Source organism: Apteryx mantelli, chromosome 26 (genome assembly GCF_036417845.1).
Source record: "Apteryx mantelli isolate bAptMan1 chromosome 26, bAptMan1.hap1, whole genome shotgun sequence".
NCBI classification, from domain to species: domain Eukaryota; kingdom Metazoa; phylum Chordata; class Aves; order Apterygiformes; family Apterygidae; genus Apteryx; species Apteryx mantelli.
Genome location: NC_090003.1, coordinates 3,268,011 through 3,282,728, shown reverse-complemented (window position 1 = coordinate 3,282,728; position 14,718 = coordinate 3,268,011). Strand labels below are relative to the sequence as shown.

The window sequence follows — 14,718 nt, the reverse complement described above, 5'->3', positions numbered from 1 at the left end:
GTGATAGGAAGAGGTAGGTAAGCACCTCCATGAAAACTGAGCACAGGCACAATACCCCCAAGGGTATTGATTCTCAGCATATTCAAGGGAGGTATAGCTTCATCCTGTACTAAAGTGTTTTCCTGTGGGACACTCTAGTAATCTAATATCATTGGAATTTCTAGGGCAGAAATGGATCCTGACTGTGAATGGCTGTCTTAATTAAAATTGCTATTAAAGGCAATATCACAGTGATTAAATTTATCCCTAGGGTATTTTTGCAACACTAATAACTTTGGTTGCTATCCAGTATTTGGAGCAAAATGTAGCAATTTAGACTAAAACTTAAGATGTATTGGCTTAGAACGTGTGGTTCTTGCATCATTTTATTGAATTGCTGATCAGCAATGTGGTTCAAGACAAGGTCAAAATTTTTGTGAGGCTAGGAAAAGGGGGCAATTATGACGAGTTGTCTCCAACATTTAGATCGAATGGAAGATAGCCTCTTACATGAGGATGGAGTTGTCCTACTATCATTTATCTTATAGACAGCTTCCAGGTGCCTGGGCTAAAATCAGGGCTTTGTTGTGCTAGCCCCAGTAAAAAGATAGGCCCTGTCCTAAAAAGCCCATGGCCTGAGTAGCCAAGCTGAGTAGCAGTTGAGCAAATGAAAGAATCTCTGACTATCTTCTGCAAAAGGGATATAGAAGTTACAACATGATTTGGTCAAAGTCTGTGGCAGAGCAGGAATTGAATTCAACCCTTTAACAGTGGCATCATCTCTCTCTTGCTCCCTGTTGTATGGGACTGCAAGCCAGGAGGGGTGTGGACATCACAGAATGTTGGTATCAATCAGAAAGTGGATAATGGATCAAACTCCTTGATTCAGCTGGAACTGTGATTTAGCACTTTCATCCTATTATGCTGAATATTTGGCCTTCCCTGGCTGCCTTGGAAGGTGCTGTGAAGAGGAAACAACAGAAGGCCCACCTCACCTGGAGGAAGTGATGAAGTACTTCTTGTATATTAGAATGATTTGGAACATTGATTTGTTTGTTACTTTGTGACACTTTGTGTCCTGTGTGAGATTCCCCTCCCTGCACTTTGTGCACGCACACTGTTTGTAGGCACAGCTTTTAGACTGTAGCTACTGTGGGGCCTCTGAGTTTCAAATGAAAATTGTTTAAATCCCAAACCATTAACTGAAGGAGCTAAACACTGTTGTCTTTTTTTTTTCCTGCTTCCCAAGATATGGACACTTAAGCTTTCCACATCCAGGCAATTAGAAGCTTGAGGTGCTATTTACTGGAGGAATGGCTTGTTCTTGGAGTAGCTTGTCACTAAGATATTACCTTAGAGCATCATCTGTGCTGTCATTCACATGGTATAGGAACTGACTAGAGAAAGGAAAGGGGGTAGAAGGTGACACAGAATCATGTGTGACGTGGTTGGTAGGGGTAGTTCTGCAGCAGCTACTTGAGAAGCCCAGGGCTTGGGGTGTGTAGGTTTTTGTTTTGTTTTTTTTTAATAGCTGTTCTCTGCTTCTGCTCAATTAATCTGGAGCAACCCTTTTAAGAAAAAGATTGTCTCTATTTCTCTCTGTTCATCTATACAGTAAATGTATACAAGAAAGTGCCTTTCGTGTGAAATGAATTGTTTATGAGAGATGGCTTAAAACTTAAAATTTTGTCTTCACTGTTCTGTGCCTGTGTAATTGTGTCTGACATCAGTTCAAGAACCATTGTCTCTCAAGAAAGGGATTTTGCTGGTGCTTTGGAAGGTTGAGAGAGGACTTTAGATTGTAGCATAATAATGCAGCAGGGGAATGAAGAAAGGTGAGAGTGTGCTTGAGAGAAAGAATGGTAGATATGTTTGATTGTTATTGTGCTACACATGATCTTTTGTGCATGTCCAACAAGTTTAGAGGAACGGCCATGCTGTCTTGTAGCTGAGGCTTTGGAGGAAAATGTGTCTGCAAGTGTTGGTGTGGAGGTTAACACAGTATGATAGCAGACTGCACTTGCTATGTGCTTAAAAATAGACCACTGTAGTTAAATGCATCTTGATGGAATCCGCATTTATAATTAACATTATATGTATATAACATTAAGGAACCCCAAATTTCTGAACTGCTTAGCTTCATTTTCCTGGCCTCTAGCTACAAATTTCACTGAAGATGAGAGACTAATGCAAGAGCTGTTTTGAGATGGAAGATGACTGCTGTTATATGATTATACAAAATGAGAAATTTTGTTAGGAATCTTATGGATGGTGGTTATTTTGCTGTTTAGATATCTTGCCTGAGTTTAGCTTCCTGCTTCGTTTTACTGACACTGAGATTATTTGCATTGAAACCTCTCCCTTGGGGGAGTAGGGTTTGGGGAAAGAAGTGTCTTTTTAATCACATTCTCACTGGGCTTGACTAAGACATCTTTAAGTTGTTAGAAAAGCATTCAACAAAATGCAATGAAAATAGCATGTTGTAGCTAAGTTGTATTTCAGATATGCAGTACACAAATCTATGCTGGTTTTTAAAGCCAGTCTTTAGCAGTATATTCCTTCTTAGGGCACATGCCTTATGACAGTGCAATGAAATGATCGCTGTTCGGTGTTTATTTTTTAGCTGAGCTGTCTCCCAGAACTCTTTCATAATTTTTTAACAACTGCCAGCCTTGATGGTGTTGTTTAAAAAACAAAACAAAAACAAACAACTCAACCATTCAAAAAAAGATCTTTGTCTTCCCTATGTTGAGCTACAGTCTGGATAATGAAAGTTCAATGATTAGAAGAATGTGTGCAAATATGTCTTTCCCCATTTCTAGACGTGTTAGGATATAAGGCGTGGGTGGGAGATCCAGTAACAAATTAAGAAAGGTATAAGACTTAGGCTTTTGATGGATCAGTAAACAGTAAGATCAAACATAAGCTTTTAATCCTTCTGAGTCTCTGCCTTTGGTCTCTAGGTATTAGATGAGAAGTAAGTACAGTATTCTGAGATCAGTCCTACCCCCAATAAGCTCCCCCACCCCTTCCCCTGTGAAACAGCTGCTGAACTTTTTAGTCTGTCTGGGAGTTGCTAAGAGCCTGTCAGGAAGAGGTGGGCAATTAAGGGTATGGATTGCAGCACCTCTACAGTCATCTGGAAGAGTGGATTGTATCCCATCCAAGCAATACAAACAGGTCCTTAAGCACTTTGGTGGCTTGGTGCCTCATGAGAAAGCTTTCTGCCAGGGAGCAAAGACCAGGAACAGCAAGCACAAAAACAGCAGAGAAGGTGCTGTAACATTATGGAAATTGCAAGCTGCTTTAACAGGACATCAGACCCCCTCTTTACCGTTGTGTAGGTATTTTTCTTTTTTTTCTTAAGGTGGTTTGGTGGGTATGCCTGTGATGCAGATTGCAGGGCAGATAGAGGGGTTTGTGTTGTCCCGAAACAGTGTATCCACAACATTGCAGGGCTAATCTGCTCTGCTTTTCAGCAAGTGAATTAGGCTGTGCAGTCTGTACCTTAATATATGAGATGTGCTGAACTCCTAACTTTGAGCTAGAAGACTGCCTGAGCTATTAATGCTTTCATGCAGTCTACACTGTACTGATGTCTGTAGGCATTGCCTCAAACTTACAGTGGAGTATGAGGGCAACTGACCACTTGAGTTTCTTTCCTGGATGTATCAATATGGTACCTGACTGAAGTCAGTCTCCCTCTCGCTCTGACTTGGTGTCAGACTTTCTGGAGAAGTTGCAAACTTCCCCCTTACTTGTCTCTCCCTGCCCATCTCCTAGGGCTCTGTTTTAAAAGATACATGTCCACTATCTGAGACCTACATTAGTTGACATGAGTGTTCTGCTTGGGGGAGCATGTGAATTAACATAAATGGCACAGCTGGCAATGAGGTACCCTCCTGCTATGATGTTTAGGACTGCTTGAAGATATTCATAGCAGGGCTTCTTCTGCTCTGTGTAGGGATGTAGATCAATGGGCTGAAGTTACTAAAGCCAGAATGTGTTGGCTTTGATTTGCAGGCATTGTATCTTGTGCTGTAGAATGCCAGTAAATATTCATGGAAAAAAGGATTAATTTCCATGCATTCAGAATGATCACGTTTTGCCCTCAGTGAGCTGCCTTGCCTTGATATAATTTGTGGTTTGTGCATCTCATAGAACGTGTGTAGGATTTTTTTCTTCTTTGGAGCTACTAGATTTTGATTTTTGCCCTGCATAGCCCCCTCAAGGAGCCTGAAGTTCTAAAAGAAGGATGATCTTTTTTCCTTCACTACAAGGCATGCTGTGTGTGAGTGAGTGAATGTAACCTTTTTGAAACTTCAGGTTTATATATGTTCAACTTCCAACTTTATATGTTCGATGTATGTTCGATGTATGTTCAATATTTAGTATATGGGCTCTCACAGGAATGTGCCTGTCCTCGTGCTCATATAGCAGCCTTTGTCTCCATTTATCTGCATCCTACAACTGAGGGAAACTCTGAACTTTTTTTAAAGTTCACCATGGGTCTCACAATTTTTGATAATATTTGATAATAAACTTGGGTCTTCTCTTCTTTTAGCCTAGTGTATGAACTGCTAGTTGTCTTTCTGCTGTTAGTGGAACAGTGCCTAGGTATTTTGACCTTCCTGGGGAGACCAGCTTTTAGGATCAAAGCCTCTGTTCAGCTATTTTACTGTTTTCTCTCATTTTTCTCTCATGTTCTTCAGAACTCAGGACATTGCTTCGCTGCATGTAGGTGTGGTACCTAACATGATGGATCTTGGTTGGAACAGAGGTTTACAGAGTGTGAATAGTGACACTAAATTAATCTGTTTTCTCTTGTTTTATTTTTCAGAGTTCTAATGAGTCCGCGACAGAATTTGACTCGTATCTCATTAAGAGGGACTTTCCAGGGGGCTAAAGTAGTCCGTGGCCCAGACTGGGAGTGGGGTAACCAAGATGGTAAGTTTTGGGTGTGTTTTTTTTTTTTGGGGGAGGGGTGTTGTTTTTGAGATATTCTGTAAAACACCCTTTGATTTTTTTTTGTAGTTTTTTTTGTTTGTTTGTTTGTTTGTGCCAAACTGATAACTGAAAATGCTTGTGCTGAGCAGTAGCTTCTGTGGAGCTGTTCAGATGATGCAGGTTGCTGTTCCATAGAGTATTAAATACTATTTGTTGTTTTGTATTTGTTTAGAAACATATCTGTATCAGAGACTCCATTCAGGGTGTGTGGGGGGAAGTTTTGCTGCTCCTCTTTCATAGATGTGAAAACTCATGGGAAGCATCCTGGAAGATCTTGCGTAGAACTATAAATGTACACCATGTTTACAAGAAGATGAAGCCCTGCCCTATGCTATGCTATGCTATGCTATTTTATCACCAATGAAGAACTCTGCTGTGGTTGCTGTGGAATGGTTTCCACTTTCTGTATTTCTGAATTATAACTTCAGGCTGAAAATGTAAAGGGACAAGAATGCCTTTTCTAGACCTATCCCTGAGTTATAAGGACTGTATCTGATTCAATGGTAGCAATGCATGCGTAGTGCAGCAGGGTTAAGGAAATTTTACTGTCCATTTCTATTCCAGAGCCTTGCACATACTGAAATGTTTACAGCATATTTTTTCCCTAAATAATTAAGTTGCAAAACCAAAGGTTCCCAAAGTTGACTCTACCCTTCATTGTAGCTGTGGGTTCAGTGCAGGAGACACTGAAAGGGTCTGAGAGCAAAAGAAGTTTATGCTCAGTACAGCTTATCCATCCTTTTGAGATCAAGTCAATACATGCATGTCTGAAACTTGTGTTGCTTACAATGATTGCGACCTGAAAGCAGTGGTATGTGCAAAACAAGCGAGAAGAAATGCAAGGCCAGGTAGTCAGCTAGTCACTACTGATACTATCTTATCTTTGATGGAGTTGCATCCATCCAAATCTCTTGTCAGTCAGTGCTCCTCTGAATTTAGCTTCCCAGTAGCACAAAGACATCAGCTCTCTATTTCCTCTTAAGGAGGTAACATGTAAATACAGGTAATAAATAATCTTGTGAACTCTGTAAGAGGGTCCTGTTGAGTGGATTAATTAGTTCCATGATTTTGTGTGTCTGTTAAGGGCAATGGAAGCTAGTTGAGAATGTTCTTGCTTTTATTTGGCTTGTGGCTTTTTATTGTTCCTGTTGCCTGAAGCTCTCTGCAGAAATTAGCATTGACTGCTGGAGAACTTGTCGAGTAACCAAACTTTTTTTCTCTGTTCTGCTCAGGGTGGACTCTGGTAGCTCTTCAGTCACTTGAACCTTTTTACTGAATGCTTCTGAGTGCTTCCCCCCCCCCCCCCCCCCCGCCCCGCCTTGCTACCATCTCTGAGTCCAAATGCTACGGAAATGGAAGCTGGACCTGCTGATAGTGCCCTCTTTGGAGAAAAGTGTCTGAACAGGGAGGGGAGATTACCTTTTTTTTATTTGGATCCCTGCTGCCACAGGCAAATGTTAGGTTCATTTGTCAGTTTATGTCAGCACTAAATCAAGGCCAATGATACCTGCCAGGTTTCTTGCAGACTAAAAATGTAGGGGAAGAGGACACCAATCTGCTACAACCTGTCCACATGAGTAATATAAAGGAGCCCAGTGTTGCTGCAAGATCACTGTGTTGCCATCCTTGAACACCAGTACAACCCAGAGGCTCTCCTCTCCCTTGGTCAGTAATAATGCATATCCGATGCAGCCTCCTTTTCCAGGAGCTGTCATCCTGATTCATTTTGGCCTGGCCAGACCTTTGCAGATAATTGTAAAGTGTTTGAAAGGTGAAAATTCCTGTTAGCTGCCCTCTTGCTAGGATTTGGGTTCTAATCTGGAAGTGTTTTTTTTTGTTTGTTTGTTTTTTAAGCATAACTGGGAAGGTTATATCACAGAAATGCTTTTGGTAACCTAAGTTGTAATTTCCTGGGTAATAATCATGCGGGTGGATATCTAGAGTGCTAATCTAATAACTCGCTGCGGTGTGAATTGTGTGTAGAGCTGGGCTCCAGCTACCGTTTCTAGGGAGAGATTGTAAAGGCAGATGGGACTTGAAAATATTTTTCTTACAATAAAAATCAAGAGACATAGGGGGTCTCTAATTCTCATTTCAATCCACTGAAGGCCTGCTTTTCTCATTGATGGAACTATCAGTAAAGCCCACTAGTTTGTCTGCATTATGCTTTTTGCATGGATGCGTGGTTAGATGAGGGAGTTAGTTCCTTTAAGCTGGTAATTTCCAAGACTTTGCAGGCAATTAGAACCTTACTGTCTGCCCAGTAAGGTTCAAATTGCCAGTGAGATAGACAGATACTGCTGTTTGCATTTGGGAAAGCTCTAAACCAGCTCTGGGATTTGCACAAGTTCATGCAGATTTGACAGCAGAATGAGGAACAGAATCTGCAAATTCTGATCCTGTATAACTAAGTTCAGTGTTAATACAGCACGGTCTCTTGCACAAGAGTATGTCAAGCCAGATTTACCTGCTCACAGATACATCCCCATGTTCTGGATCATTTCAATAATGTTCCTCCCTGCTTGGGAAGGTAAAGAGAAATGCCAGAACAAACTGTACTTGATATTTTCCCATCTGGCCAATGTGTGAGAGAGATTAAGGATCTTGGGCTGCTTTTACAATGCTGCTGTGTTTCTACCTTGCCACAGTGTGGTGCCATGACACCATGCATTGCCTAGCTAGGCAATATTTCTGTGGACCAGGAGAAATGACTTTTACAGAATGCAGCTTTGGGTATCTGTATTCCAAAGCAAACAGCTTGGTTGCCTTTCCACAAGCTCAATGCAGAGATTCTCTCTGAGCTAAAGGAAACCGAGTTGTCTCATAGCTTAACTTCCTTAATTAGGAAGATGACTGAGACCTCCTGTGCCTTTTGCAGCTCTCAAGGTTGTGAGGAGGATGTGTGAGGAGGATGTATAAGCTGCTGAATAATTTGTTTTGGTTTGCTTTGCTGCTTTATTGTATATGAAGAACACTTGGTTGGAGGGCACTGCTTCAGGCAGCAGTATGCTGAGAGTGAAGCAGGCCTCTGTATGTTCATCATGTAAAGATGGCCTATTGGCTTCTGTATAGGGCCACGCAGAAATCCTTTCTGGCAGCAACCTCTCTGTCAGAATTTCATCTTCCCCAGCTAGTGGCTTTTGGCTCTGCACCTCCTCTTCTGTGGTGAATAACTGGAGAACTGACAAGTTTTTTTACTTGTTTTGGCCCTGCTTTTTCTCCTTGTGTTTGATTTATTTAAGATAAAAATGTTATTAAATTGTATCTCAGTAAACATCCCAGTGTCAGGTGAGTTTCTGTATATTGGTCTCTGAGAATGCAAGCCAGATACTTTTTTCTCCCCTCTTTTTCTGTCAGGTGGTGAAGGCAAAACTGGACGTGTGGTTGATATTCGAGGCTGGGATATAGAGACTGGACGTAGTGTGGCCAGTGTCACATGGTCTGATGGTACCACAAATGTCTACCGAGTTGGACACAAGGGGAAAGTGGACCTGAAATGTGTTGTGGAGGCACCTGGTGGCTTTTACTACAAAGAGCATCTCCCAAAATTAGGTGTGTGGAGCAAGTCTTCTATTGGGAAATTCAGACTCATGTTGCCATATCAGTCACTTGTATTTTCCTGACATTAAAGCTATCTGCTTTGAATACACAAAATCAGGAGGTAGTTTTATAATATTTCCACATAATGTGTACCATTAAAAAAACTGTTCTGTGTGTCAACATAGTACCTTCTTACAGGGTGGTTAGTAAAGCGGCTCAGTCTTGCAGTGATGTAAGTTCATATAAGATCATCAGATGCCTGCAGCTGTTTACCAAAGAGGGACCTTCTGCCGATACAGTTTCCCACTGATACAAATGCATGAAAATCCCTTGGGAGTGCCTGCATTTGTCAGCAGAAAATTCAGTCCAGAATCAGTTTTGTTAATCCAAAGTTTTTCATTCTTCAGGTAGGCATTGCTCCAACTGGTGTGCGGTGTAATTTAGGTGTACTTTGAATCAGGTGTTAAGGGCCACCTTTTGCTCCCCTGAAATAAAACGAAGAGGACTGTTGGTGACTTTGCAGCAGCACGATCAGATCTTTCTTTTCTCTCCTTAAGCAGCTTGGCCAGAGCATCAGGGAAGGGAAGGATTGGGTGGGGAGCTTATTTCCAGGAATGAGGCACCTGAGCACAGAAAGGCTGTGAAGATAAAGTACTCCACAAAGCAAGCTATTTGACTACCTGTGGAAGAGAATTCATTTTGAGTGCTGTGTGGGTGTCTGCTGAGCAACAGTTGTGGGTGCCTGAATTGCTAAGAACAGATACTGAAGTCTGACGTTGCATGAGAGGCATCTTTCAAATGCGCTCTCCTCCAGCAAAGGACAAAATTGTGTCTTGCTAGAACTACTTCATGTTTAACCCATAGCATTATCCAGTGGGAGCAAAATATTCTTAATCCTGCCTAATGCCGCCCCACAGACTGTGTAGGGTGTACTCCACAGGTAGAGTAAGATTTTTACACCGTTCTGCCCCAATTAAGCTTATGTTAACTTGCAACCCTTGTTACAAAGCCAAATGAGAGACAAAGCATATTATTGCACCTTGCAGGTGTGTGAGTGGTGTCATTCTGCTCTTTAGGAAAACCGGCTGAATTACAGAGGAAGGAGAGCACAGACAGGCATCCATTCCAGCATGGGGACAAAGTGAAATGCCTGCTGGACATTGACATCTTGCGGGAGATGCAAGAGGGCCACGGTGGCTGGAATCCTAAAATGGCTGAGGTATGTTTCTGCTTGCTCCTATTCTTTGAGTAATTTATCGGTCACTGTGTTAAACTACAGAAGTAACCACTGGCTAGGAAGCTACCAGAACATCTCTGTGTAACATAATAGCTTCTGTTACTATATTGTGTTGAGCAAATAATAAATATAGATTTTTCAGTGATAGGACACTGGAGTCAAATTTGTTTTTAGGTTCAGATAAATCTGCCTTGTATGAGAATTCCCTTGTGAAGCCCTGTAGAATTTCTAAGGCTGAACTGGGCCAAGAGAGCTGCTCCAAAGTCTCAGGAGCTGGTGCAAAAAACTCAGGGCTGGTTTGCTTGTTTTCAAATGAGATCTTTTCCATGGAGTTTTGGGTCCATTCCCTGTTTGGCTTCTTTCGTAGCATACATTAGTGCTAATGAAAGTTGTGTTTGTCAGCAGTAGGTTCTGTCCCTGGATATGGTTGACTTCTCTGCCCATATGGTGTTTTTGGAGAGCAATCAGTCTGTTGTCACCTGTTGTTGTCTAAGTAAGCTCAGACAGTAGAGGAAATGAAAAAATAAATGACATCTGTTACTACAGTAGGGAGTCTCAAGGGGCAGTTCTACCATGGAAGGCTCTGGGGGTTGTGAATATTAGACGTGAGCTTACATTCAAATGAAGTGATGATAGCTAAATGAGTAGATTTGCCCTTTAAATTAAAATATCTGTGCTTTTCATTTCTCTTAAGTTAACTTTCTTGGGTTTTAATAGTCTGCAGAGCTTGCTGAAAATAGATTAAATTACCTTCACATGCAGAAGATGACAATACTGCTGTTGTGCAGTAGATTTACTGAAAAGCAAAACCACATTTTGGTACTCATTGCAGCAGTAAGATCTATTTCTGAACCTGTATTAGTCACATCTATAAAAGTGCCTTTTTGGAGAAGGAGGGAAAGTTAAAATGAAAGAGGTTGTATATAGCCACAAGTGACCCAAAAGCCTGCCACACCTGAATCAGTACACTGAATAAGCTGCAGGTCTGATGCTGAGACAGCTCCCCTGAAGCCTTGGTATATGAAGCAGTACTATAAAATTATGCAGACACATAATATATATATTCTAACCCAAGCTGCCCTGTAGGTGAGCTGTCTTTTCTAAGTCAGGCTTTAAAAAGTCATCCCAAACTGTCATTTCAGGTTCAGTGCAGAGATCTGTTAACTGAGCATCAGTTTCTACTTTAGCCTGACAGGCAGGGATTTATCCTCATCTGACATAAACTTTAAGTAGTCTGTCGATGGAGCCATGAGTTTCTTATTCTCACAGAGGCCTTCATCTAAAAACCATATTTTTTGAGTTGCTGCAGTGTAGCTAAGATAGTCTGCTACATCATTAAACTTCTGCACTTATTTCTGTTGTTGCTGAATGCAGGTTTAAGTGGGATATTAAACAGAGAAACAGTAATTTCCCTTCATGTCAGAAATTGTTAATTTTTGTCTCCTTGAAAACTGTCAGCTACTTAGGCCTGCCAGAATCAAGAGAGTACTGCACTACACAACAATATCTTGCTTTCTGTAGTCTCCCGTCCTGCCCCTTTTTTTCTCTCAAAGCATGCCTCGCTGGTATTATACAGCAGTACAGTGTTGTAGTCTCTACCCACCTTTGCCATTGGGAAAGATGAGGATGATTTGTGCCCCGAGTTTCAAGCATTTTCACACTTTGTATTTCTGTCATCTTCCTCCTCCCAGTATGCTGCTACTTTAAAGGAGCTTTTTAGGCAGTCTTTTCCTTTTGCAGAAAAGCAAATGACTGCATATCATTAAAACAGGTTTGGGAGCACTGTTAGTCTGTGAATTAGAGATGGTGGCTTATTTAGCCACCTATCCCTTGGTTGCCTGCTTTCCCCACTATTAAGCAATGTGATTTATTTAGGGGGTTTCCTCTGTTTTTGTTTTTGTTTTTCCTCCCCTATCAAAAGTTCATTGGCCAGACAGGGACTGTGCACAGAATCACAGACAGAGGGGACGTGAGGGTCCAGTTCAACAGTGAAACCCGCTGGACTTTCCACCCTGGAGCTCTGACCAAGGTAGGTGCTGATAGGTGAGCTTGGCCAGAACCAGCAATGCTGCAGGGAACGGCCATCAATTCATCTTGTTGTGTTAGGACACAATGTGTCTCAAGCAAGTGCCAAAGAAATACGCTGCTGTTCTAAAAGCAATAGGGCCAGGCTGAATTTCCTACAAGCCATCAACACTAAGCCAGATGGTTGCAGACTCTGAACTGGGCTACTAGGCTGTTCAATTGGAAGAATCTTTGGATTTTAAGTGTTGAAAGTTCTTAAGGTAAACTCTGTTTCTTGATTTCAGCTTCTTTAATAAGACAGATAACAGCAGAGTTGCAGTAATTCATTATTCTGCAGCTATCTCTCATCTGTGATGTACCATCCTCCGTATCGTTCCATTTCATTTTGTTTTCTTGCTTGTTTTCTTGTCTTCATGTTGTTCTGTCTCTTGTGTCTCTTTCTCGAACATCTCCCTGATTGTTCTGGATGGCCCGAGTCTTTAATCCAACTCTTTTAATTTTATGTCTGCATTTCTAAAGCTGTTAGCTCTGGCCTTCCCCAGAGGGTTGATGGCTTGAAATGTCTATTTTTGGAAACAGGGCTAATAGGTATGGCAGGAGCTGCTGGAAGACTACAAAATTCTGAAAGAATTTTTTTGCGCAAAATTGGCCTGCTCTGAATAGTGTGTTTTCACAGTGCTCCCTTCTTAGCTCGGTGTGGGGAGGGAGCATCTAGCAAAGGATCAGTACGGATAAACTCTGCTTTCACATTCCTATTTTAAATAACAAACAGATTTAACTCCCTTATTAAGGTGAATTAAAATCCCCAGTGCTGAGTCTGGTATGGTGAGGGGATGACCAAAATAAATTCCTTGTGTGCTTCATCCTGGTATTATTTATAAATATTTTGAAGAAAGAAAAGAAGAAAATTGTTCTGTCCCAAATTATTTGCCTGCTTATAACAGAAATACCTCAACCCTTGAACTATGCTTATTTTGCAGTGCAGTGATTATGAATTTCTTGGTTGTGATAGTTCTGTTTTGTAATGCCTAGTTTGGCTGGGATTTGGGCAGGGGGGAATGGAGGGGCATCTTTGTGGGTTTTTTTGTTTGTTTGTGGTGCTGGTGTTGTTTTTTGCTTCATCCCCCAAAAGCTTATGACTTTCTTTTTCTTGTAGCTCAACACTTTTTGGGTTGGTGATGTTGTCCGGGTGATAGATGATATGGAAACAGTGAAGCGATTCCAACCTGGTCATGGGGAGTGGACAGATGAAATGGCACCTGTGAGTGTGCGTCAGTTCCTGGACAGTCCAGTAACTTCCTGAGTTTTCCTGTGCAATTAGTAGTGGTGATTGGGCTTGCATTGCCCTCCAGTATTTCCTGCTGGTCAGTCAGTGCACAGACCTTTCTGGGACTGCTGAGGCCTTGCAAAAGAAATGTTGCCTAGTGCTATTGGTAATATAGTCACAGAATCACAGAACAGATGTCTCTGGAAAGGACCTCTGCAGATCATCTAGTCCCACACCTCTGCTCGAGCGGAGTCAGCTAGAGCAGGTTGCTCAAGACCATGTCCAGTTGGGTTTTGAATATCTCTGAGGATGGAGGCTCCACAACCTCTCTGGGCAACCTGTTCCAGTGTTCAACCACCCTTGCAATGAAGAAGTGTTTTCTGATGTTCAGATGGAATTTCCTGTGTTTCAATTTGTGCTCATTGCTTCTCAGTGGCAACAAGTGATAGGATAAGAATCTGGCTCCATCTTCTTTATACCCTCCCATCAGATATTTATAAACATTGAAAAGATTCCCCCGAGCCTTCTTTTCTCAAGGCTATACAGTCCCAGCTCTCTCAGCCTCTCCTCTTATGAGAAATGCTCCAGTCCCTTCATCATCTTCATGACCCTTCCCTGGACTTGTTCCAGCAGTCCTATCACAGCATCCAAAGCAAAGTAGGTTGATGGGGAATCTGACAAGGGATTTGGCTACCATGGAGGGAGTCAAATAAGAGGTTTCAGTAACCAAAGTAAACACGTCCTCTTATTGCCATCCTAATTCTCTGAAATGAGGCAGGAAAGAGTGTCCAGTTGGAAAAGTGGTCTGATCAAACCAGTGTGGCTACAGAGCAGAATACAGGTGTCCTTCAGGAGCAGTTAAATGCACAGAGGAAACCTTTCCTAATCCCAACTTTGTTGGTCCTCTCGGCTCTGCAAACCATGTTTTGTTGTTTCACCAGCTTCCTTCCCAGACGTTTGTAATGTGTCTGGGAAATGCTCTTTGTGTATAACCTGTAACATAGAGACTGCTAAAACCCTCTTATGTGCTTAAAGTGGGAGCTGTCTGCAGTTGTGTCACTGTTTAGTGCTTCTCTTTACACAGCAGGAGTGCCGCTTGCGAAACCACTCTTAGAAGCATTGCATTGGTTCTGAGATACAAAGAACACTGCATCTTCACTTTTAAAAATCATTTCTCTCTTCCCATTGCAGACGCTAGGGCACATCGGCAAAGTGATCAAAGTGTATGGGGATGGAGACCTGCGAGTGTCAGTTGGAGGGCAGTCCTGGACGTTTAACCCAGCTTGTCTGACAGCCTATCAGAGAGATGAGGAAGCAAACCTCATGACAACTGAGAACGCAAAGGAATCAAAAAGTGAGATAGTGAGAAGGGAGAGGTCTTGTCTGTCAAGGGTTGAGGAATGATTGCTCCAGTGTAACAGCAGCACCACTCTTTGGTCAGTGTTAAACTCCAGCTGCTTGTCCTTCCCCAGATGGAGTACCAAAACCAACCTATGCCCTGTTGGGAAAGCAAAGCTGGTCTTAAGAGGAAAGCACAGGATTTAGGATTCATGAATACTACCTGTGACGCTGCCCTACTCTCAGTATTTGCTACTGCCTTGAACTATCTCAATTTCCTGTTCCATCCTGCTACGTTTCCTGCAGGAGGATAAAAGATACTAAT

General features: G+C 42.0%; 1 protein-coding gene across 7 annotated transcripts in view; it reads left to right on the top strand.

Moving 5' to 3' along the window:
- MIB2 (MIB E3 ubiquitin protein ligase 2) overlaps window positions 1–14,718 on the top strand; it is a 63,688-nt gene that overhangs the window by 33,001 nt on the left and 15,969 nt on the right. For 6 of the 7 annotated variants that reach the window (XM_067311262.1, XM_067311260.1, XM_067311261.1 and 3 more), the window contains 6 exons: window positions 4,820–4,926; window positions 8,344–8,538; window positions 9,603–9,745; window positions 11,685–11,792; window positions 12,945–13,055; window positions 14,247–14,409. In XM_067311262.1, the coding sequence (XP_067167363.1) occupies window positions 4,820–4,926; window positions 8,344–8,538; window positions 9,603–9,745; window positions 11,685–11,792; window positions 12,945–13,055; window positions 14,247–14,409 (827 nt within the window). The remainder of the gene's footprint in view (window positions 1–4,819; window positions 4,927–8,343; window positions 8,539–9,602; window positions 9,746–11,684; window positions 11,793–12,944; window positions 13,056–14,246; window positions 14,410–14,718) is intronic. The other variant, XM_013944209.2, reaches the window with a different exon arrangement.